This window comes from Micromys minutus, assembly GCF_963924665.1.
Source record: "Micromys minutus genome assembly, chromosome: 14".
Taxonomy (NCBI): domain Eukaryota; kingdom Metazoa; phylum Chordata; class Mammalia; order Rodentia; family Muridae; genus Micromys; species Micromys minutus.
This window is the reverse complement of record NC_137983.1, coordinates 53,379,804-53,404,001: the sequence shown is the minus strand read 5'-3', so window position 1 is coordinate 53,404,001 and position 24,198 is coordinate 53,379,804. Positions and strand designations below refer to the sequence as shown.

The 24,198-nt window shown below is 51.1% G+C and overlaps 2 protein-coding genes across 7 annotated transcripts in view; one reads left to right on the top strand and one right to left on the bottom strand.

Annotated features, from left to right (window-relative positions):
• Positions 1–412: 412 nt before the first annotated feature.
• NAXD (NAD(P)HX dehydratase) lies at positions 413–15,438 on the top strand (the record flags this gene model as incomplete). 4 transcript variants are annotated; one of them, XM_080928914.1, is made up of 10 exons in its annotated part: positions 413–520; positions 5,081–5,231; positions 6,194–6,239; positions 7,535–7,623; positions 8,962–9,070; positions 11,935–11,985; positions 12,067–12,171; positions 12,762–12,882; positions 14,103–14,223; positions 15,086–15,365. In XM_080928914.1, 10 exons carry the CDS (start codon positions 481–483, stop codon positions 15,234–15,236), a joined length of 984 nt encoding a protein of 327 aa, XP_080785040.1. In that variant the 3' UTR covers positions 15,237–15,365. The 4 variants fall into 4 exon arrangements, with proteins under 4 accessions (XP_080785040.1, XP_080785042.1, XP_080785039.1 ...); XM_080928913.1 differs by having other exon boundaries at positions 481–634; XM_080928916.1 differs by lacking the exon at positions 14,103–14,223 and having other exon boundaries at positions 15,086–15,438.
• Positions 15,439–16,005: 567 nt separating this feature from the next.
• Positions 16,006–24,198, bottom strand: part of CARS2 (cysteinyl-tRNA synthetase 2, mitochondrial) — a 31,686-nt gene continuing 23,493 nt past the window's right edge. For all 3 annotated transcript variants that reach the window (XM_080928534.1, XM_080928535.1, XM_080928536.1), the window contains 6 exons: positions 20,523–20,589; positions 20,031–20,169; positions 19,428–19,551; positions 18,100–18,198; positions 16,401–16,607; positions 16,006–16,130 (listed from right to left, as the gene is read on the bottom strand). In XM_080928534.1, the coding sequence (XP_080784660.1) occupies positions 16,059–16,130; positions 16,401–16,607; positions 18,100–18,198; positions 19,428–19,551; positions 20,031–20,169; positions 20,523–20,589 (708 nt within the window). In that variant the 3' untranslated portion in view covers positions 16,006–16,058. The remainder of the gene's footprint in view (positions 16,131–16,400; positions 16,608–18,099; positions 18,199–19,427; positions 19,552–20,030; positions 20,170–20,522; positions 20,590–24,198) is intronic.

The following is a 24,198-nucleotide window of genomic DNA, read 5'->3' as shown; positions in this document are numbered from 1 at the left end:
CAAAGACTTCGAGGAGCTGGGGCCAAAAGATGGTTTGAGAGATGCTATGCTAAGGCCTTGTAGATCTAGCTGAGGGACTCACCAGGGGCAAGGACATCATCTATTTGGGCAGCAGAGATACAGGCAGGCTGCCAAGGATGCTGACCTCCAAGTGTCCCATAACGCCCACGGACAAAACACTACAGAATAAAAAGGAAATAGGACCCTAAACCGCCAAGGTTCTTCAGTGAGCAGGCTGCTAGAATACTTAATCTGGGGCCAGGCCGGATTGCGCGTCTTGCTGGTCAGTCGTCTGAGCAACAAGTGGAGGTAAATGGTGGACACTAACCCCAGGGGCGGGACGATTCCTCCGAGTCAGGAGCACGCTTCCGGCGTTGCCGGAAGCGGGGGCCGCCGGGCGGAACCCGGAAGAAGGACCAATGGCGGTGGCCCGGCGGCCGCGCGGGGGCAGCTGGGAACCCGGAAGTCCGCTGGACCGCCATGGGCGTTCGCTGTGTAGCAATCCGCGCCTGTGGAGGAGGTAAGACCGATACCGGCGTCCCGCGGATGACCGTTCGTGCGTGTGGGGCTGCGGCGGCCGTGGTGGCGATGCTCTCCGCCGCGATCGCGCTCCACTGGTCGCCGCTGCACGCAGGTACCGGCCGGGGCCACCTGGGTGGGTGGGCGGGCTCTGCCTGGCGCGTCTAACTGCAGGGAGCCGGTGGGGCCGGCCTGCCTGACGACTAGGCTGCTCCGCTCTTGTGATTTACTGGGGGCTCGGGCTAGAGGTGAGGGAGATGCGGGCCGTTACATGAGCTGGATTGCGTACACACACTGGCTTGCCAGTACCTGTATGCTGGAGACAGGCTGCCCTAGCTCAGAGTGTGCGAGTGTTTGGAGGAGGTGGGTGAAGTCAAGATGTGTTCGTTCTGTATGTTTAAGTGTTGGGCTAAGTCAAGTGACTTTGGGATTCGGAGCCCGGTTAGACATTTTTTTTTTTTTTAAGTTTCTCTATGTAATCCTGATTAGCTTGGAGCTCGCTTTGTAGAGCAGCCAGACACATCTAAGACCCTGTCCCAACTGTTGGGAGTCGGAGGTGGGTGGGTGCCTTTTAAGATTGGATATACTATGAAGGAAGAACTCATGGATTGAGCAAATGGGACATTTGGTTCTCACGTCTCTTTATATGACTTTGGTCCATCCATTTGTGGAAAGTTACTTTTCTAATATTCCCCCAGCACAACACCCATTTCTTATTAGGCAGAGGAGGAAAAGAGGGAGGGAAAGTGGGCGGGTGAGCGCTAGCAGTTGTCCATCATCTTTCTGTAGACACTAAATGAATCTCTGGAAAAGCGATTTAGCCAGCATTCCCCGAAACTGAAATGCCAAAGTGCACTGTTCCGATGTAGGATTCGTTGGGGGAGGTTTGGCCATGGACTACAAACATGTTGATCACGGTCTAGAAATAAAATGTGTAGGCATTTTGGCGTTTTGTTTTTCGATTGAAGTAGTTCTGAAAGCCCTGGAGAGTTGGTGCCTCCATCCGTACTGTCTGTCACACCCGTAAGATGACTTCTAAGCACCTCTTTATTTAGAAACTTATTTTTCTCTTGGTAATTGCCTTTCATTTTTAGCCATTCTGATTAGTAGTTTTTTTTTTCCTTTGTACTTACTAAGGTTTCATTACTAAATTGACTTGCTAAATTTCTGCCAGAGACCTGGTAGAGTTCTGGACTTTAGACCTTAAAACTGCCTGTGCTTAGGGTGAATCTCACTTAATATAAGGATTGCCATTGTATGTCCTAGTTTAGAATCACATTAACTTAAAGCACATGGGGCGCAGAAACCATGGTTGTCTATCTCAGCCACAATTTCTTCAAAGCCAACGAAATGCAAACGGGCTGGACCTGCTTTTCCAGACTCTGGATTGTGGTGGCAAACAAAATCACTTCTGTAAATAGAAGTAGCCTCTTAATACTCTAGGGGATAAATCTACCGGTGTGGCAGCGAGCCAACTAAAACTTGAAGTTTTAGTGTTGGGAAATCTAATAGACTTTCCTGGAGCCTTTTCTAATAGAGTTCTGTCTTGATATAAGGAGCCTGACTCTTGGATGTGTTCAGGTTATCCTGATGGCATCGTGTTGTGGAACAGATTCATAGTCTCGGGAGAGAGCCACACACCATTCAGTGACAGGAAAGCAGCAGAGTGTGTGTCATTCTCAGGTGTCATCTTGTATTCTTAGCACTCTCTACTTTTGAGGTGTAGACTTCTGGTTTGCTGTCTGTTGCTGTGGTAATCACCATGACCAAAAGCAACTTGTGGAGAAGAGGTTTATTTCAACTCTTATTTCCCGGTCGCAGCCATGTTTCAGGGAAGTCAGGCTGAGGCAGAGACTGTGAAGGAACTAAGTAAATGTTAAACTCCCTAAAGTACCCCTTGTCTGATAACGTGCCATCCTTCCACAACTGGAGTGTTCTCGAAATGTAGGCGTGTTGTGTGGTGGATCCACCTGCTTCAAGAGACTGAGGCGGAGTCAGGAGAGGGAGGGCAGTGCTGGCTGGTGGTTTGGATTTTATTTGGCATAACTTCATGACAAGTTTTTTTTTTTTTTTTAATCCCTCCCAAATGATTTTAGAGACCATTTGAGAAAGATTTTACTCTTTTGATTAGTCGGGTGAATCATTGGTTGAAGAACAAGTTATTTTACTCTCAGGTAGCAGCATTTTGGTAGCGTGGAGTAATGGAATACATTGAGTTCATACGGTGAGCGCAGAGTCAGAAAGCACAGCCAGGAGATAAAGATTGGAGGACTCAGCTGCAGTTCTTCTAGGAGCAGCCCCTGCCTGCGTACAAGTGGGGAGATTCCACTTGGGGGAGGGGCTTTTCTTGTTTCTAGAATGTGTTTTAGGGGCTGCCACATACTAGTTTAAGCTGTACTTTTCCAAGTGTGCTCAACTTTAGGATATTCAAGAAGGAAGGGTGCTAGACATGTTTCTTGGCTGCTTACCAAAAAAGTAAGAGGGTCCTTACTCAGAGGCTGAAGATGATGGAAGCAAGGCCGTATTGCTGTGCTCAGTTTGGGGTCATAAATATGGAAACAAATATTTCTAGGCATGCTCAATGAGTCATTATTTTAGTTGTCTAAAAGTCGTAACGACCGGGTGACCCCGGCTGCCTCTGCAAGTTTCTTCTGGTATTAGTAGAAACAGTAGGAACAACTCTGAAGGTACAAAGATGGAGGAGTTTGCCTCAAAGGTGCCAGCTTCGCTTAGCAGCCGACCATAGCATCCTAAAACTGCTGAAGCCTGTTTCCTCCTCTGTACGTGGAAGGAATTAGCTGTTAGTGAGCGGTATGAGCTTAAGCATTCAGCCTGACACATCTGTTCCTCATCCACAAAGACTGAGACAACGTGCTGTTGCCCTGGTGATGGGGGGCTTGCAGGAGAGGGGGCTTTATGACAGGTGTGGACAGGTCTCAGGTAGGTGAGAAGATGGTTGGTGGAAGGCAGGTGTTCGCTCAGAGCCACTGCTCCTACGACAGCCACAAACTATCTTCCCAGATGTCTCTCCCACTGCAGTGGACGCTGAGTCCTATGCAGGTGGCATACTTCTGCAAAGTGTTTTCATTCAGGTGTATCCCAGGGGCCCAGGCGAGGGCCTCTGTGGTGGAGACAGGCCAGGCTTGTTGGGTGCTGGGGAAAGGTGAGAATGAACAGCTCAGTCTGGGTGGGAGGGAGCACCAAGGACAGAAAGTGGCTCTCGATGACAGGCCTGGTGGGGCCTTTCTCTGCCAGAGGTTCCCTGTGGATCAGATCTTCACAGTGTGTGGGCTGTGGAATTGGTAATCAGTGCATTTGTGGCTGTGCGTGTGTATGTGTCGAGGTCAGGGAGATCCTCCAGTCCATAAAGCACATGCCACATAAGCATGGAGACTTGGAGTCCACCTCCAACCCCTATGGAAAGTCAGGCATGTGGTGTGTGCTCGTAATCCCAGTGTTGTGAGGGGCCACAGGATGCCTGGGACTCATTGGCCAGCCACTTGAGAATAATCCACAAGGCCTGGGTCCTAATGAGAGACCCTGGATCCAAAAGTAAAGTGGAACTGGTGATGGTTCAGTCCATAGGGACTGCTGCTCAGGGGTGGGACTGGTGCTGGGGACACAGACGGGAGGCTCCTGATACCTGCTGTGCATCCAGTTTAGCCAAAGCAAACAGCCCTGCGCTCAATGAAAGACCCTGGCTCACAAAGTAAGGCGGGGAGTAACTGAGGGAAACACCCACTGTTGACCTGAGGCCTCATGTGCACACTCCCCTCCCATACACACATACACACACACAGGAAAAAAACAAGATGGGCCGCTCTTGAAGAACAGTTCCAAGGTTGACCTCTGCCTTCTTGTGCACATACCACCCATGCCCCCATGGAAAATAGTGTTTCTGTTTCCAGGGGTCCGTGAGTTCTAAGGACTGTGTAGATAGTGCGTTCAGACACGTGCTTCATGATTGTGAGGACACATGCTCTGGGCTCTGCCTACAGCTGAGCTGCTGTACTGAGACAAAGCATACATCCACAGGGAGCTTTTCAAGGACGGAAATTAAAACGGAGGCGATTGAACAGAAGTGAGCGCGGTGCAATTGCTCCACAGTGCCACCTTGAACCTGATTTAAGATGTGCTGTGCTTAGAGCGTTCCCAGTTATTATTTAATTAGTATCTGAGTGTGGAGACGTAGCTGAGGGTAACAGGATGGCTCTGTCAGGCTTCTGACTAAATGGAAGGCTGCAAGCGGGAGCTTGTTTTTCCAGGGAAGGTAGGCGTTGAAATGAAAGAAAATGTGTTAAGTGATCTATATTTTTAGGTTGATAAAACTTTCTGGAAGATGAAGTCATTCCCCCCCCCCCCACACACACACCCACATCCACACAATTGTCTGGCACGTCACAGAAAGCTTGGAGGACAGTATGCTGCTGTTAACCTGTGGATTTGAACCCTACTTCTCCAGAAGTAAGAGTGAAACTTCTGGTAGACTCAAGTTGGTCATCAGCTTCGGGAAGCGTGTTGTCTCTGATTCGTTCTAATGGCTCATTTCCCTGTTCCGCAGTGCTACAGAGAACACTGTCCCTCCATACAGCACACGCAGCCAAGGACATGGAAAACCTTTTTCAGTTGGTGAGAAACATTGTGCCTGCTCTAACGTCGAAGAAACACAAGGGGCAAGATGGAAGAATCGGCATCGTTGGGGGCTGTCAAGAGTGAGTGCTGCCTGTTTTAGAAAGGCCCTTCCCTCCTGCCTTCTGCCTTCCTCTGTGCACCTACCTTTCCCCATCCGTCCGTCCGTCTGTCTGTCTGTCTGTCTGTCTGTCCGTCCGTCACCCACGTGCAGTGACTGTTTCCAAATGCAGTCTGATGGGATGCAAAGTACTTCTTATTGACTACCTGTCCGAGCAGGATGTAGGCTGAGGAGCCCAGACGGCTCCCCCGCAGTGAGTGTTGGTGTTGATGTTGTTATGCTTTGGACCCGCCCACCCTAGCAGTGTGTCCATGTGCTGTGTGGACGGCGGACTTCGAGCTCCTGTGGGCGGCCTTTCTTACTGGTTTTTGCACACATTAAGTTCATTGCTTCAAGCTGTGCTGTTATATTTATAAGGAGAGTGAGAACAGCCTCCAGTACCGTGTGCTCAGTATCTGTCCCTGGCTTGTTTCACGGGGGGGGGGGGGGGGGGGGGGAGCAGCAATGAACACAGAAACTCTGCATTTGAAGTATTTGAACACCCTGCCAAGGATGTCTGCTGTGCTTAGGGAACCACATAGCAGGCTGCAGGGGCTAGCTAGTGTGGCTTCTGCTCATGTCACTCAGAGAAGGCAGCACCCCCCTCTGAGGACCTGCTGTCTGCTCACTGCCCCAATGGTAGCCCATCTCCACCTTCTCCCCGACAGAAGCCTGCAGCCAGCTAGCTCTTGGCTGTACTTGGTACGGACACCTCAGTTACACAAACCAGGGTTGAGAATCCATCACAGATATCATGTGACATTCTAGTTCTGCTCCTGTGCGAGTATTTACTGAGGTATCTCCTCCGTCTCGAGCTAAGGCCTCTGTCATTTGTTGATGACTTGTTTATGCTGACATATAGTTCTTATCTGCTTCTGTTGGTAACATATTACTGGCAAATGCTTTTGCTTCGCTGAGGTTCTGACTCCAGTGTCTCCATTTCAGGTACACAGGAGCCCCATATTTTGCAGGAATCTCAGCTCTGAAAGTGGTATGTTTACCTCAGTCTTTCATTGGGGTTTCTCTGGTTAAAAGTTGGGTTGTTTAAGGACTTGGGAAATTGGCATTTCCCAGGCATGAGGTTCTGAGTTCACATCCTTCCACCTACCAAAAAATGTGGCATGGCCATATATCCTTGTATCCCAAGCATGCTGAGACAGGAGGATTCAGGGGTTTACTGGCTACCAGCCCAGCTCCAGGCTCCCCTGAGGGACAGTCTCAGGAATAAAGCAGAGAGTGACAGAGGAAGATGCCCAGTGCCTATTCTTGCCTCTAAGTATATACACCAAAATGTGTGTATGTACAATTACATAACACACCATCTCACACACACACACATACACACACACACACGAGCTAAACTGTTCATACATGACTAAAGCAAATGTTTCATGATAGATTCAGTAACATTGTAGAGAAATGGTGTGCACTAGAGAAGCCCTTTAAAGGAGCTCTGGCCCTGTCTACAGTGACAGGTAACCTGCAATACAGTGGGGTTGTTTGGGGTTGGAGGTTTGCTTTTGTTTGTTTCTGGTTTTGAAACAGTATCTTTCTATGTAAACCTAGCTCTCCTGGAACTTGCTATGTAGACCTTGCTGGCCGCCAGTGCTGGGATTAAAGGCATTCGCAACCATGCCTGGCTGATTTTATTTATTTTTTTTAAGATTTATTTATTTAATGTATAAGAATACACTGTAGCTGTCTTCAGTCACACCAGAAGAGGGCATCAGATCCCATTACAGATGGTTGTTGAGCCATCATATGGTTGCTGGGAATTCAACTCCAGACCGCTGGAAGAGCAGTCAGTGCTCTTAAAATCTGAGCCATCTCTCTTTAGCTCTATTTTTATTGTTAAAATCTCCTCCGAATTTACCTTTTAAAGGAGAATGTGACTGCTTTGGGCATTATTTGTCCGTTTACTACTGAGGTTTGTGCTTCACCTGGAGGATCCTGGGAGGCCTCTTTAGGTTGTGTAGGATACAGCTGATACTGTAATCCAGCTGAGCTGCTAATGTAAAGTGGCTTATGTTGGGCAGGCCGGACCACACCAGGCTGTTGGCTCTGTCCCCAAGCCTGGGAGGGGATAATAATCTGGTTGTGACTCCAAGCATTTTCTTAGGCCACTTTCCCTTCCCCAACCACTGGCTGTCTACTTTCGCCTGCATTTGGGCTTGAGGCCTGAACAGTAACACAGGTAGACACTGTGTTACGGCGTGAGAGCTGGTGTGTGCAGCAGCCGTGGTCTGCTGAACATGGACTTCCCTGAGTCCACCTCTCACTTTGCAGGGTGCAGATTTGACCCACGTGTTCTGTGCCCGGGAGGCCGCGGCAGTGATCAAGTCCTACAGCCCAGAGCTGATCGTCCACCCAGTCCTGTAAGTGTGCAGAATGGGTGTCTTTCCCTGTGACAGCACTGTCACTCCTGTGTCTGCTTCATGTGGGCTTCATGGCCCACACCTGTCACCACAGCTACTTAGGGCTCAGGGCAGAGGCCAGCTTGGACAGTTAGCAATCCTATCTCAAAAGAAACTTGTAAAAGGTTTAGTGAGTCCACTGTTTCGCATCAGCATCAGTGAGAGGGCTCACAGGAAAGACCTAGAGCATGAGGAGCCACAGATGCTGTGCTGGGGCGGGGGGTTCAGTCTCAGCGTCCTCTGGGGCCTGTGTGAGCACGGTTGTCTGAGGCACATGCTCACAGTGCTTGGGCTCTGTAGGGTTCAGTGGGTACCTCTGATCTGAGCAGCGAGAGTTCCAGGGGCTCCTCAGACCTTCATTGATGACAGGGCCCATGTCTCCCTGGGCAGTGCCACCAAGCACTGAGACACACCTAAGGGAGCTCAGGATCAAGTGTTTTTCTCACTTTAACCACAATAAAAATAAAGTGGGCTGAAGAAGTGGCTCTGCAGTTGAGAGCACTGGCTGCTCTTGCAGAGGAGCCAGGTTCTATTCCAAGCAGCTACATGGCAGCTCACAACCATCTATAACTCTAGTTTCAGGGGCTTTGATGCCCTCTTCTGACCTCTATGGGTACTAGGTACATATGTAGTGTGCATACATACATGTAGGGGCAAAATATTTAATGAAGTAATACAGTCTTTGTTTTTTAAGATTTATTTATTTATTATATATAAGTATACTGTAACTGTCTTCAGCATTCATTTATTTTATATAAATGTACCATAGCTGTCTTCAGACACACCAGAAGAAGGCACAAATACTTGTGAGCCACCATGTGGTTGCTGGGATTTGACCTCTGGAAGAGCAGTCAGTGCCCTTAACCACTGAGCCATCTCTCCAGCCTGAAGTAATGCAGTTTTAAAAAGCTAAAGCAAAAGTAAACCAGTCCATGGAGAAGATGGAGGAGAAGCAAAGGTCAGCTTCTGGGGCAAGGAAAGGATGGGCTGTGGGTCAGTTGCTCAGCCAACAGTCTGCATTTGAGTCACTGGTGCTGAGCCAGCCCTAACTTCTTGTGATATTCCAGAATGTGAGTGTGTAGGATGTTCACGTGGGCAGTGGTTAGGGAAAGGGGTCTGTGGAAACGTTTGCACTAGTGTACACACTCACTATCAACCTAAATTATTTTCACGATAAGATGTTCTAGAGCTGAGATATAGGGCAATTCCCTACATGTTCGGGGTCCTGGGTTCAGTCCCCAGTACCACACTTACAACATGAAAGACTTGAGAAAATCATCTGCCTTTTTCTTTTGTTAGTGACAGTTCTGATGCTGTTGAGGAGGTGGAGAAATGGCTCCCCAGGTTGCATGCCCTTGTCGTGGGACCCGGCCTAGGGAGGGATGACCTTCTTCTCAACAATGTCAGGGTAAGTGGTGTCCTGCTAAGCACCCTCCTTTAGATACAACATTGAGGCACAAGCATTTCTTTGGTTCTTCAGGCCCAGTGCATACTGTTGGTCTTTGGAAGTGAGTAGACATGTGCTGTGGGGCAGAGGGGAGGAGAGGTCACCAGGAGTGGTGAGGGACTTACCGAACAGGGCAGGTTGGACCAGTCTCTGCTCTGGGACTTTCTTACGAGCAGCTGCAGAGAGCACGGGCTGCATGAGGTTTCCTGCCTGGTTTCAGGGAAGTGCAGCAAACCTGAGGTTTGGACAGGCTTGCGTCAGGTCTGTGTCCCTTCTAGTGTGACCTGCTTGCCAGGGGTCCAGGTGGTGATTCAGTCTCTGCATCTGTCAGTTTCATGAGGAACAAACTCCGTGCTGCTGTGGCTGGGCGGCATGTTGTCCCATCTGTAGTTCATATTACAGTGTGTCAGGCATCTCCTTCCGACATCACTCAGCATCCCGGTGGAACCCAGTGCCCTAAGTGACAGGTGGGTCTGGGTCTGGCTCCGGTGGAGTCTGTACTTTCCCCATCTGAGGATCAGTCTCTTGATTTACAGAAGAGGCTGGGGCTGTGGGAGCTGACCCTGTAGAGCACTGGGTCTCAACCTTCCTAATGCTGCATGCACCCTCCAGTACAGTTCCCCAGGACTGCTGCATTCACAGTAAGCTTCGCATGAACCCAAGTTTTCTAGAATGCCCTCATCACAGCATGTTTCTTCTGCAGCTTGTTCTGTGGGTCCTAGAGACTTGCCTCCTAAACAACTTTAATAGCTGTCTCAGAACGGTGTACTTACTGTTAAGCTGTGTGTTCAAGCGATGTCTGTGTTCACACACATCTCCACGGGGCTCTGCTCCTGGTGCTATGGCTGGCTGTGGCAAACCTTAGTGTCTGATGTTAGCTCTGGGCTGCTACTCTGCTGTATCAGGGACAAATAGAAGAGACCCTGGTGTCACGTTGCCATATACCATGAAATCAGAAATGGACCGAAGCTCTGAATGGCAGCACCCTGTGGGTTAACAGTAAAGCCAGAGGTCCAGCAAGCAGGCAGTTCTTTGTTAAGGAAGGAAATTGACGTCTCTGAGGCTCAAGTGCCCGGACATTGCTTAGGGGGCTTTTGAACTTGGGCTAGTGTCAGGCAAACTGTATGTTTCTTGCCCAGGCACATTTCTCAGTGTGCTGACAGTTTTATGTCAACTTGATACAAGCTAGAGTCATCAGAGAGGAGGAAACCTGAGATCAGCTGCAGGCATGTGGAGCATTTCCCTATTTAGTGATGCATGGGGGAGGGCCCAGCCCACTGTGAGTGGTCCTGGGTTCTCTAAGAAAGCAGGCTGAGCAAGCCATGAGCAGCAAGCCAGTAAGCAGCACCCCTCCATGGCCTCTGCATCAGCTCCTGCCTCCAGGTTCCTGCTGTTTGAGTTTCTGCCTTGACTTCCTTTAGCGATGAACTGTGATGTAGTGTGAGCCAAATAAGCCTTTCCTCCCAAGTTGCTTTTGGTCAGGCAGCAGTCTCCCTGACCAGGACCCTAGAGAAACAAGGACTGAGGCTGTCAGGCTCCAGTTGCTTTGTCTCCTCATGTTCTTCTTGTCCATCACTTTTTTCTTTCAATTGTAAGAATGTGCTGTGTGTGCTGCTGCATGTGTGTATGTGCACATCACAGCATGTGGGTGAAGGTCAGAGGTCAACTTGCAGGCATCCATTCTGTTGGGCAGCAGGTACCTTCAATCTGGCCATTTTTCTAGCTCACCTGATTGGCATGTGTAGCCTTCTCATAGCACATTGGTTGGCAAATAAATAACTATGATGATTATATGTGAGTCAGAAGTTTTAAAGTGGGAAACCTCTGAAGCTTTCAGTATAGGATCAAGCTATCTGTTGGGAAAATGGTTCACTATTATTACAATTACTTGCTATTAAAGAGCATGCAAATAAAATGGTAAGGAAAACGAATAGCCGATGATGTGGAGAATTCCTAAAACTTCAGCCTTCAAGTATGAAGTGAACATGAGCTAGGTATTTGGCAGTGGTAGATGGTCTTCATAGGCAGGCCAAGGAGCCACATGCTGGGTCTGCCCCTGATGTTTTCTAATCTCCTATCCTGTTTAGTTTGCTTGCCTGTGACCTGTGACCGGGAAAGAAGCGCTGTCTGCTCTTTTGCCTCTTGAGGGGTATACTTGCTGTGTAGGAGGCTCTCTGCAGGCTTTCCAGCAGGCAGGGAGATGGTCAGTGTGGTAAGAATGGAACTCAGATCAGCCTGGTTTTGGTAACTGGCCAAGACTCCTTAGAGCCTGAGCCAAGCTTTAACCATATTTGAGCACAGCACAGTTCTGGAAAACAGGATTCAGAGAACAACTAGGTCCTTGTGCACAACTGAAGCCTACACTGAGATTCCTACAGAGTGCATCTGGCTTCTTCCACAAGAGCTGTGGACTCAGAGATGGTGCCCCAGATTTAGGGTCTATGAAGATTGAGGTAAACATAATGCCTGTGGTGTCAGCCTTGTCCTGGCCCTAAGAGAACACAGCAGTCACTTAGGCTGTTGTAATACACAGTGATGTCACTCATAAGGCTGAGTTTATGGCCTAGAAGCAGTGCTCAACATCTAGGGGTAGGGTCTGGGATGAGTAAAGCCTCATGGGCAGAGCCTGGCTCGCCAGACAACAAAGGGTCACCAGGCTGTAACTCCATCATTCCCGGCACTCCTTGATCAGCTGAGCACCTTGTTCCACTGAAGGTAGGTAAGCTGTGGGCTTAAATTCCTGGCTTCTCCAGTGCCTCTCTGTCTGCACAAGGCCTTCTTGCCCTCTACACTGTGAACAGTCTTGTCTGTCTGCTCTTCTGCAGGGCATTTTGGAATCAACCAAGGCCAGGGACATCCCTGTGGTCATTGATGCGGTGAGTGTGGCCTCTCATCTCCCTCAGTCCGCACAGGGTCTCTGAGGCCTGCCGGTGAAGGTGCATCCTTGTTCTGCACAGGATGGCCTGTGGCTGATTGCCCAGCAGCCAGCCCTCATCCACGGTTACCAGAAGGCCATTCTCACCCCCAACCATGTGGAATTCAGCAGACTCTGGGAAGCCGTGGTGAGTTCATGGGCCTCGAGGAAGAAGGGACAGAAGCCTCTTGGCCCTGGCCTGGGGTGAAGTGAGCTCCACAGTTGAGCTCTGCTCAGGCCGTGGGCCTGTGTGTGCAGAGAGACTGTGTATGTTTGCCCTGCGATCCACCATGCCTTCCTATGCCTCCTTTATTGGATGAATGTTGTGTGGCAGGCTTGGGCCAGGGACTGCCTGCTGTGCTCACCAGCCAAGGCACTCACTGTGTGCTGCAGTGCTAGCCTGTGAGCCTGTGAAGTAATATGAAGCCATGAATCCTGAGAGCAGCCATCTCATAAGCCTGGGCTCTGAGTGGGAGGGGCATGCACAGCATCCTTATCCAGAGCTGTGTTGTGTCCACAACCTGGTCCAGCCAGGTCTCAGAGAACGTGCTCTAGAGTAAGTGCTGGGATCCATCCCTTTGAGAGCTTGGTGCACTGACATCTTGGCCACTTTCTACCCCCTTAGCCCTTAACCAGTGCCTGATTTCTGTGGATATGAGCGTCTGAGACTCTAAACGGACAGGGTGGGTACTCACCTTGCCACCAGTGAGCCCTGTGTGACTGTCATCTGTGTTATAGCTCAATAGTCCTATGGACACCCAAAACCTCAGTGGATCCGTACTGAAGCTCAGCCAGGCCCTGGGGAACATCACTGTGGTCCAGAAAGGAGAACAGGACCTCATCTCCAACGGCCAGCAGGGTGAGTGAGGACTTCGCATGACACTCAGGCCAGGGCGGCGTGGGTCCGGAGACCTCTGTTCGCTCACACATGGTGAGGATACACATTGACCGTGGCAGCCACAGCTTTACAGTCCTTCTGTGTTCACTCCTAAAGCTTTGCACAGGGCTGTGGTGGCCACATGACATGTTTTAAGCTAGCAAGTGTTGTTAGGCTTTTTTCTCATGCACACGAGGGGACACACACACCTTTAATCATAGTCCTCAGGAAGCAGAGGCAGGTGGATCTTTGTGTGTGGCCATCTGGTCTATTTAGTGAGTTCTAGGACAACCAGAGCTACATGGAAGGATCCTGTCTCCTAAAAAAAAAACAAAAAAAAACAAAAACAAACAAACAAACAAACCAAAACAACAGCAACAACAAAACAAGCAAACAGAATCCAGAACCCCCACATTTTTGGAAGCAGGTTTGAGCCAGAGATCCTATACAGTCCTAGGCTACTACCCCAGTCTGTCACCTCTCTTTCACCTAATAACAGTCATTTGAGTCTCCTGTTGTGTGTTGTCTTGACTAGGACGTGAAAGACCCCTCAGCTGACATGAACTGGAAATGACACTGCCCCCAGCAGAGTGGCAGCAGGGAGGAGTGTGGGTATCCCTAGTGCGTCTGCTGCTCTGCGCTCTCAGAGACGGTCACCGTCATATTATTCAGTACAGGCAGCTGTTAGCGAGATGAGTTCATAGAACCCCAAGGGATGGGCTGGAGAGATGGCTCAGCGGTTAGGAGCTTTGAGAGCACCAACTGCTCTTAGTTCAGTTCAGAGCAATCACACGGTGGCTCACAACTGTCTGTAGTAGGATCCAATGCCCTCTTCTGGTGTGTCTGGAGACAGCAGCAGTGAGCCCATGTGTATGTGGTCACGCTTATGACCCCATGAATATCACCCAGAGCCAGGACAGGAAATGCACAGAATGTTCTCGGCACCCAGCCTGTAGCAGTGGGGGCTCCTAATCCCAGCACAATCAAATCTCAAGACACTTCCCAAAGAAGCACATTTTCATGTGTCCAGGTGTCTAGTGGTTGTTGGGGAATCCATGTGGGGTGTTGCTGGGGGGACTTTGGAGGCCTGATGTGAGGTGGCATTTGGGCATCTCTCAGGGGCTCAAGCTCCGTAGGCTGTGAGGTGTGATCCCTCCTTGGAGCAAGCAGGGAGGGCAGCTCGTGGTGTCTGTTCTCCGCAGTGCTTGTGTGCAGCCACGAAGGCAGCAGCCGCAGGTGTGGAGGGCAAGGCGACCTCCTGTCAGGCTCCCTGGGTGTCATGGTGCACTGGGCCCTCCGTGCCGGACCAGAGAAAACAAATGGGTATGGTGCACCTTTGTCTGTCCCACTTTGATACTGGTCCTGTGTTGGTTCTCTTAATATCCCTGGTGAACTGTCAGTGCTCCATGGGAGATGTGTAAAGCCAAGGTTCCCTGCCCTCGGGAGCTTCTACACACATCTGCTGGAACCATATCTACCAGCACTGGTGCTAATCCAAGCAGCTATGGTTGATCGATGACACCATTGTGGGGAGTTGAGCAGGGGCTTCTATAAACTAAGGGTAGAGAACACACAGGCTTAAGGAATGGCTTCCTGGACACTCATCCTCATAGCTGTGAGTCTGAGACAGCAGGATGCTAAGCTCACAGTCCCCATGCCTCTGACCTGTCCTATGGGACCATTAGGGTCACACATGCTAGGTGTGGAAAGTGCAGCTCCTGGGGCCCACACGACACCACTGGTGCAGACGGGGTCTCGGTGACCTTCACTCAGATATGCAGGGCAGTGGTGCAGAGGTGGTTCTAGTTTGTCCTGTGGCCCAAAATGGAGTGTGCAGTGGGGTAGTGGGTCTGCATGCAGGCCTCAGGCATTCTGCCACATCCCAAGAGCACCAGTGAGCACCATTAAAGACCCCACGACCCGCAGGCAGCACACACCTGGAGAAACTCCCTGTGTTGGGTTCCGACCCATCTCCAGGAATGGTGCTTCTTAGGCTTATCCCAGTCCTGTCGAGATGTGTGGGCCGTGGCACTGCAGTGCTGCAGGGAAGTGGCCTCTCAGAAGCCCGGCTGACTTGAGTTTGCTATTTGGGAGTTGAAGATAGAAACGGGGTGAACAGGCAGAGCCCAGATCCCCTATTGTGTTCTACAGCAAGAAAGTCTTTGACTGTGCTCTTGTCTTGTAGCTCCAGCCCGCTCCTGGTGGCTGCCTGGGGCGCCTGCACACTCACAAGGGAGTGCAACCACCAGGCCTTCCAGAGGTATGGACGTGCCACAACCACCACAGACATGCTGGCTGAGATCGGAACTGCCTTCAGCAGGCTCTTCACGACCTGAGCCGTGCAGCCTGAGGGCGCCACACACTCCCCTCCAGTGGCCTAGCCTGGGCTCAGCAGCACGTGATGGATTTTAGCCTGAACTGACAGGATTTAGGAGGATGTAGCTGTCTATTCTGACTAGAGTAGAGTTGAGGTACTCATGGTTTCCTTGGCTTCTCAGAAATAGCTGAGGGAAAAAAAAAAAAAACGAGAATAAAATCCCTCCCAGCAGCCCAACTGGAACTGGGCTCTGAAACAAAACATTTGGAGTCTGTGGTTGTTCTCTGCTTCCCTTGCCCTTCCATTACTGGACAGTAACCCTCACGGGACTACAGTCCTCGGGTGGCTGGGGAAAGCAGGGTTTGGTTTTTAACTGAGGCTCAGAGGAGGCCATGGGCATTCGTGGGCCTTATGTTCTGTTCAGTGACCAAGTGTTCACTCAGTGAAGTAGTTCAGACACAGTGGCCACACGAGAGCTTTCAGAGGCCTGTGGGGAGGGCGGGAAACCTGGCTGCCACCACAGGTCTGCTGCCCGTGTGTTCACGCTGTGTGTTCCCGAGTGTGGCCTGCCAGCTACAAGTCAGTGGGGGTCTGCTCTCTAGCTGCCTTTGAGTCTACTCCTTGGGCACATCTAAGCATGTCCAGGAATGTCTCCTGAACAGACATGAACTACTGAAGGGAATGTTGAAATGTGGCCGCTCCGAATACACACCAGTGGGGAACACAGGTTCACTTTACTGTTGGCCAAACAGCCACAATTGGCAACTTTAATATAAAGTTTTTAATCACAGAAAACCAGATGCCATGGCATGGAGGCACGTGGGCTGCAGCCGCCTCGTCCTCAGTTCCCAGGTCTCTGGTGTTTCGTCCTTGGATCCAGGAGTTCCCATGTGGAGCTTTCATTGCCTCTGTCCTGAAGGAGAAGGCTCTGGGTAGTCATCACACCCTCTTATTCAAGGTGACGACAGGTCAGAAAGCAAAGCCAGAGGAGGCAGAAGGATTCGGGTGTGGGGTGGGGAGGTGGGGGTAACACTGCCTGACAGGGCCAGCTCCTCGACTATGAGGGTGCTTACACACCTCCCCCTTACAGCCCTCCACATCTGTCTTGAGCTGACCAGTCACTGTCTGTCCCTTTACTGTCTTTTGTGACATTGGTATCCCCTGCATTTGCAGGATTGCTTACCTTGACATTGATGCCGTGGGTGATGAGGTCCTGGCGGAGTGCATCACATGCCTTGAGCAAGGGCTGCCTCTCCTGGAGCTGCTGTTTCCGGGCCTCCCCGGTAGCCCCCGGTGTGGCCAGTGCATACTGGCGGACCTTCAGCCTGAAGCGCACCAATTCATCTACCACGCAGTGCAGGGCTACTGTGCTGCTGTCGCCTGAAACACACTGAGCCAGATCCTGTTAAATGAGACTGCCCAGTGAGGCAGGACCCCTGATAAGCCTGGGAGACCACACGACTAGATTCTGGGCTGAGACCTGGAAATCTATCAGTTTTCCTGATGCTGGCCCTTTCTGGAGAGTATGTGGGGGAGGTTAGGTTAGCAAGATCAGCTCAGAGCAAGACTTCATGCCTTGACTGGCTTACATTAAGCTGGTAGTGTCCACTTAGACCCTGCCCGCCTAGACCTCAGCAACAGTCATAAGTTGTGACAAGTGTCAACAGAATCCTGTCAACTCCAGAGAATCTAGCTGCCTGAGCCTTAAGCATGCATAACCAAGCATGTAAGCCAGGGTCGATCTCAAGTGACCCTCGCCATGTGTGTGTGTCTGTCTGTCTGTCTGTCTGTTGAGCAGTTGGGCTGGCTGTGCACACACTAACTAAGGGGACAAAAGGGCAGTGCCTTGTTAAAGCAGAAAGCACCTTTTCCTGGAAGCCAGCGGGAAGCCCTGGGAGAGGCCACAGAATACAGAATCCTTGGCAGGGCTGCCATTGCTATCAAGTGATGCTCTAGCTGACCACGACAGGAACAGACTGGCTATAGCCAGGACAATGGCTAAGCCCGTTGCCTTATCCTTCTGGGGCAGCCTAAAGCTGTCAGGTATAGCAGAGCGAAGTGAGAATCAAAGGGACCCTAACGGACTTTAGAACACAGAGCCAGCGAATCTGAGCAGAATGGAATTTTGTGCACAGAGGGGCCTGAGAAAAGAGCGGCCCTGCAGAGCTCCTGGTAAATCTGCTGGAGCTGAGTGGATAGTGACCCTGAGCTTCAGTATCCATAGATACATGCAGCAGCTACGTGTGCACACACCTCACCTCCGTGCACTGAGAGACCTGCATGGACACTAATCCAGAAACTCTACAGTGGCATCCAGAGGACTGTGAGACACGCCTAGGGAACACGGCCAGCCCCATGGATGCCATAAGCCATGTAATTAACTGAACTGGAATTGAATAGACCCAGGAAACTTGTCTGTTCTGATGTGCTCCAGGCATCCAGGCATCGTCCCTCTTAGGGAGGAGAGAGCTGTGGAAGGACCAGGTAGTCTTGCCCTTTCCAGAACATCACAGAAAGGGGCAGGGAACCTGAGTGTCCTGAGGACAGCCAGAGTCTGGCCCTAGCATCCCTGCCAGGAACTACTACACAGGAAATACGACACAGCCGGACAGGACGGGACCTCTTACATAACTGGCTCGTGCCCACTGCCATCTCTACATGGCTTGGGGAAAATGTCCTCTCCCGCCCCCTTCTGTACTATGGAGTGTCAGAACAAGCGGCAGAATGGTGACTCCAACTCTGCTGCAAGTCTGTCAGTGCTGGGGGTCAGGTACCGTGCACCTCCAGCGAGTCAGGGACTAGTCACCCTTCAGTGGACACTTCAGAGGAGAGTGGCCGGCGTGCAGCACGTAGGCAGTTTTGGGAGAAAGAGATGGATGTACCTGTCGATTTGCCAGAGAAATCCCAACGGTCTCGAAAAACTGCTCAACGTAGGAAATGATGGCCCCAAACACAGTGGGACTTCTTGGGCCACCAGCTTCCTGTAAGAGCGTCAGAGTGAGGTCAGAGCATTTCTGCGTCAGTTTCTGAGGGCTCTTGCACAGCTAGGCTCACTGGAAAGCCCTACACTACAGTCCACGCGTGCTGGTAACGTGTGCTTACCCGCCTTCCACAGTATGTCTGCACTTGCACGCCTGGATCCTATAGGTAAACATGCCCATGGGGACAATGTATGGGGCATGGTAATGGGAAGGTGATGTGAGCTACAGGTCTCCAAAAGTCTGCCGTACGTCAGTCACTGACTAGACCCACACGAGCCAGCTTGTGCTCGCCTTCCCCAGGGTGGTGTGGGACTCAAAGGAAGTGATGCTTGGAAGTCAAGGGAGGGCTGCGGTGACCAGGTAGGGGACTCAGAGGAAAGGTACCACGGTCTGTCTGGTGCTTTGTGTGGAAATGGAGCCCTGGTCAGGAGACACTGCTCACCTGCGGTACTGACATTGCCAAGTCTGGGAATCTACTCAAGCGTCCAAAACTTCATGGCCACCAGGAGCCATTCACCACAATGGTGCCCAACCAAGAAACAGCCCAGCACTAGAGCCCGTGTCGCCACAGGGAAGAAAGGTCTACGATCGCATGGCCACCTGAGTGCTGCCATTATGGGGGCTCCCATGGCAACACCTGGGGAGCTTGGGACCAGAGACTGATGACTTCCTGACTGAGGTACAGGACTGTAAGCCCTGGGGACAGAAGGCTGTGCCTCCAACCTGGGAGCACTGAGGCAGAGCAGACAGGGAAGATGGCTTCCTGTTGTGCTCACTTAGATCCCAGAGCTGGGTCCCCCTGGAGCTGCTGGGTGGAATCTGAGTCCAGGTCTCAGCAGACACCTTACTGCTTTGGGGTGTTTTCTTTTTGTAGAGGGAAGGCAATGGATCCTGGAGATTGACCTCAGGGCCTTGCTTGTGCTAGACAAACACTTCATCACTGAGCTACTTGTCCAACCTAACTTCCTGTTTCAACAAACACCAGCCCCTCCACATGCCACCAAGCCACTAGGAAGGTTGCTTAACACTCATGGTGGCAGCCATGCCACACAACCACCTGTGCACAAGCTGATCCACCTGCTGCCCGAGTTCGTGTTTACTACTGAATGTGTGCGAGGGCTGAGCTTGTTAAGTCCCACAGGAGGGAGCTTTGAGGGACCTGGATGATTGACAGAGCCCGTTCTGTAGGACAAGCCCCACCCTGACATTCACAGCACCCTTCACTTTACCTTGGAGACTGCCCTAAGCTGTCTGTTCGCATGGTGCACAAGGTCCAGGATAATGTTCACTGCCCTCGGTGTGTCAAAGTCATTGGCTAGAGCAGCCTTCACGGCCTTCTTGGTGCTAGCCAGCCTGGAGTGGGATATGAGAGTCACCTATGATGATGAGGCAGGCAAGGGGCTCTCTGGTGCCCCAGCCTGGCCTGGTACCAACCCTGGATACACAAATATCCTTCCCTAAGAAGTAAAAATATTTCAACTCAGGGACCCTTCCTAGGTTGTTTACGATTTTGTAACAAAATCTCAGTTACCACCTTTGCCAAATAAAAAACTTGAATGAAGGGAACCTGCCCATTTGTTGAGTACACAGATTCCAATCCAGTGATTTCGTAATAACTACAGAAGTGACAGTCCCCTCCCTTCCGATGGTGGCAATAGTGAGCTACCAGAACAAGAAGGAACCGTGCCCAGCTCTAGGTGAACTCGGCCTGTGCAGGACTGAAGAGCGGAGGGGAGTGGGGCTGACACCCCGCAGGTGAGGAGAATGCGCAGACCACCTCACTCAGGTGTTCCTGCTGACCTGTATTCCAACCACCTGTCCCCAGAGCTTACCTCTCCCAGAGCACGTCCTCCTCCACAGGGCCACAGGTCAGCTGCCCCTTTACGTAGGCTCGCGCATCCTCCACAAAGGAGGCTAGCCCCGACAGGAGGTGCTTGGCTTCTACCAGGGTGCTGTCACTGTATTCAATGGCTGCCAAGGAAGAGAGGAGGTGGTCACTGAGAAAATGCCTAGTGTATCCGAGAACCCAACCGCAAACTGTGCGGTGGCCAAAGGGCTGCCTGGGCACATGGCTCTGCCCCTGGACAGGTTCCAATGCTGTCCTAGAACTTCCTGGGCAACAGGGCTCATGTTTCAGAGACGTGTACGTAGATGGGCAGACCTGACAGTGGACTCTGGGAAGAGCAGCCTCGCGGGGTGTGCGTCCCAGTGAGGCTTCCTGCGGTGTCATGTCTCCAGTCAGCCCAGGGAAAGGAAGCAGCCACACTGCCAGGCTTACCACAGGCTGGCATTCTGCCTCCCCAGGCACACAGGAGCCAGCTCACCTGACCTATAGTTGGTGCGCAAGCAGAAAAGCCGGAAGACGTCAGGGGAGAAGGTCTGCAGGAAGTCCTAGAAAGGGAAGACGGGCAGCTGTCACTCAGGATTGTAGCACTGGCTGTGCCGATGCAGGGCGTGCATGACGTGGAGGGTGTTCACCCAAGCCTCGCTGTGCCCAACCCTCGCCGCTGCTTTCCCGGCAGCTTCTGCAGCATTCTTCACATGGGCATCTTCATACCTGTGGGAAGGGCTGAGGGGAGAGAGCTGACACCCCTGCAGACCGGGCCCTACCTGACACGGTCACAAGAGTGGGGACTGGCTGCTACCAGGAGACCTAGTGACTGTGGCAGTGTGCACAGTGGAAGAGAGAGGCCACGTTTGAGTGCAGCAGCTCAGTTAGGGCTAGAACAAGCAGACAGCCAGGCTTGGGCTCACACTGGGACCAGGAGGGCTGTGTGCACCCCATGTCATAGCACTGAGGCCTGAACAGTGAGGATGCCCCAAGTTTGTGTCCGGCACGCAGCAGGCACCTCCCTGCAGATTACCCGTGAAATTCTTTATCTAACCTGAAAGCCTCTTCCTCAGGGACAACTCTCACGGTACCAGAGGTGCTATGCAAGTTTCCAAGGGAGGGAAGCCAGCTGCCGTGCCTGTGAGCCACAGTAGCCTAAGGGTGGTTTCCAACAACTCTCCTTCACTGAACTTAGGCTCACTTGGGCCAACCACCTATGGCTAGTGAAGTCATAGATTTTGGAGAAGAACCTACAGCCACCACTTTATTAAACCAGCATAATTCCTAACTATGTTCTAAATATTTATCCATATGCCCACAGACAAATGTAGTTCTCACCCCTCATCAAAGAAATGTCTCTTTGCCAGATGGAAACCATAAAAGAAGGAGCCCAGTTTCAACTGATCCGTGTAGAACACGATCCCTGCCCCTGAGGCACAGGGATCCTGTGGAAGACAGGTTTTAAGAGCCAGAGGAACAGGGATTTTCCTGTGAGATTGAGTCTCCTAGAAACACCATAGAAGCCACACTACGAAGTCTCGCCAACACGACTATGACAACGTGGTCGGAACAAGGACGATAGACAGGTGACAGCCCAGGAGACCTCAGCCACACCAAGAACTACAAGGAACTAAGGAATGTGAGCAAGAAAAATAGTCTTCCCCAGGGAAGAGCACACCAGTTGGCTAATGCTCGGCCCTGAAAACACACATATAAGTAACATACAGACTGAGCAAGTTGTAGTCACAGGTTTAGAAACTCGCTTTCTCTCTCCCTCTTTGTCAGCAACAAAGACAAGGAGACCATGAGTGTGAGCGCCGGGCACGGGGAAGAGGGAAAGGGTGTAGTAAAAGAGCAGAGCTGAAATGCAGGCTGTGCTCAGGAGTTAGCCTCTGGTCCCAGAGCTGCAAGAGCAGGGCCATCGCCCTCCACAGGAGTGCACAAGGGCACGGGTAAAGGACCCTTAACACACTCCTTGGGTGGGAGCCTCCCCAGAACTCGTCCACCTGCATTGACTTCTCAAACAGCAGTGGCAGTCACTAGAAGGCCACTTGACCAGTCCCTAATCCTGGGTTCTATGGTCCCCTTGGGCCATGGTAAGAATTCAGCAGGGGTGGGGGGTAGTCTGACGTAAGGCATGGCTCCCAGGCCCACTGCTTAAGGATGGCGGTCACTTATTAAGGCCACACCATGATCCGAGGCACCAGACACAACCATGGCTGCCAAGGACAGGAGGGTTCAGGTCAGCCTGGCTGCAGATCGCCAGCAGAGCAGTGTGCCAGGCCACACAGTGTGCACACTCCAGAGTGTCACAGTGCCAGCATGTATCCACATGCTTCACTCATGTTTACATCATGTGACAAAGTTCTGTCTGTGTATGAGTGTGAATGTGTGAGTGCATATATGACAAGTTTGTGTGTGCCTATGAGTGCGCATGAGTGATGCATGTATGTGTACACGTATGTGAGTGGGTATTGCATGGGGTCATCAGCACCACCATGGAGACCTGCAGAGAGAAGGAGCTGGCACCAGACGACCCCATGCTCGGGAAATTCCCAGGCCAGGCAGGCCCTCACTAGCTAAGCTCTTTACATAATCTCATCTCACAGGCACCCCAACCTGTGTAGTCACTTGGGGAGGCTTCCACCCTGTCAGAGGAGAAGGGGCGGGGGGGGGGGACAGCGATAGGGAAGTAAAATGAATAAATAAATTTTAAAAGAGAGCTACAGTCTGGAGAGACAGTGGCCAGCAAAGGGACCCCAGATGCAGAGGCTCCCACATGGGTTCCCCCTCCACTGAACTAGAAAGTGAGCCTTCAAGCCAACTGTGACTCAGACTAAGACTGTGGTCACCAGAACAAGGACCACTAAGAACCTGAGAGATATCCTTAACGTGTGAGACAGGAGCATCTTACCCCACAGAACCACAGGCCAAGGGCAGATGCAGACTGGCTAAAAGTTAGGAAGGAATCTGCATGTCCAAATGCTGAAGGTCCTTGTTCTCAGTTGTTTTCTGATCGATCAATAAGGCACTATCGGCCAATGGGTGGACAGGTGGACTGAAGCGGGATGTTTAGATTTTTAATGGCTGGGGACAGAGAGCGGAAGGAGAGGAATCGCCATGGTCTGGAGGGAGATGGATCAGACTTAGGGCTGCAGAGGAAAATCATCTGAAAGGTAGGTGAGAAGGAATTCGGGCCCCGGGTAGGGCTGCCCAGAAGCATCTTGAGCAGCAAAGACTAGGGAGCCGCCCATAAGGAGCCAGGGCAACAAAGATAAGACACAGAATTAGAGGGCATTAAGCCAGAATTACAGGAGGGAAATGTGTGCTAGCTGTGGGAAGGATTAGAACTGCCCAGCCTTTGAGCTAGCATGTGTGTGAGTGTGTGTGGACCTGTGTGTGTTGTGTGTATCATTTGCGAATCCAGATAGCTCCAGGGTGGGTACATGGCACCTACCAGGAGTCAAAGCAGTTTAACTAACTACTGCTACAGGAGAGGGGAGAAAAACTCCACACAGCTAATAGACAAACACGATTAAGATCCACCTGCTATTCTGAAGAAATGAGCAGGAACGATGTGACACTTCTATTGACACTGAAGAGTATGTCAAAACTAGGTACTCCATTCAGTACAGCGGAGTGTTTATTCCTCGAGTGTTTATTGCTCATTGCCAGTTCTATCCAGGCACACCATGTGTGCGTGATCTCGGATGTGTCATCTACATACAGGTCCCTACATCCCACCTTCTGCATCCATGGTCTCCATACCAACACCTCAACCACCCAGACACCGGAGCACACCTGTGCTGAGCACACAGACTTCCTTTCTTTCCCTTATTCCCCTGAACAACAGTGATTTGTGTAACAGGTGTGTATACATCAGACACCAGGAGTCTTCAGGACAGATTCCGGCATGTATGGAGGGGCTACGTGCATATATTCAGTGTGTGTGTGTGTGTCAGAGTGAATCGGACTGCAAAGCAAGTTTGTGAGCTACACATGTGGTCTAGCTGTACAGTGGCTGCCTAGAAGGGAGGTCCTGCTAATCCTTAGTGCCTGCCACCCAGGAAGTAAGAGAGAACAGAACTCTTAAAAGTTACTCTTTTGTTTTACTGTAAATTGTTATATTGTAACACTAATCTTTAAAATTTATTTTGTGTAAATGTAAT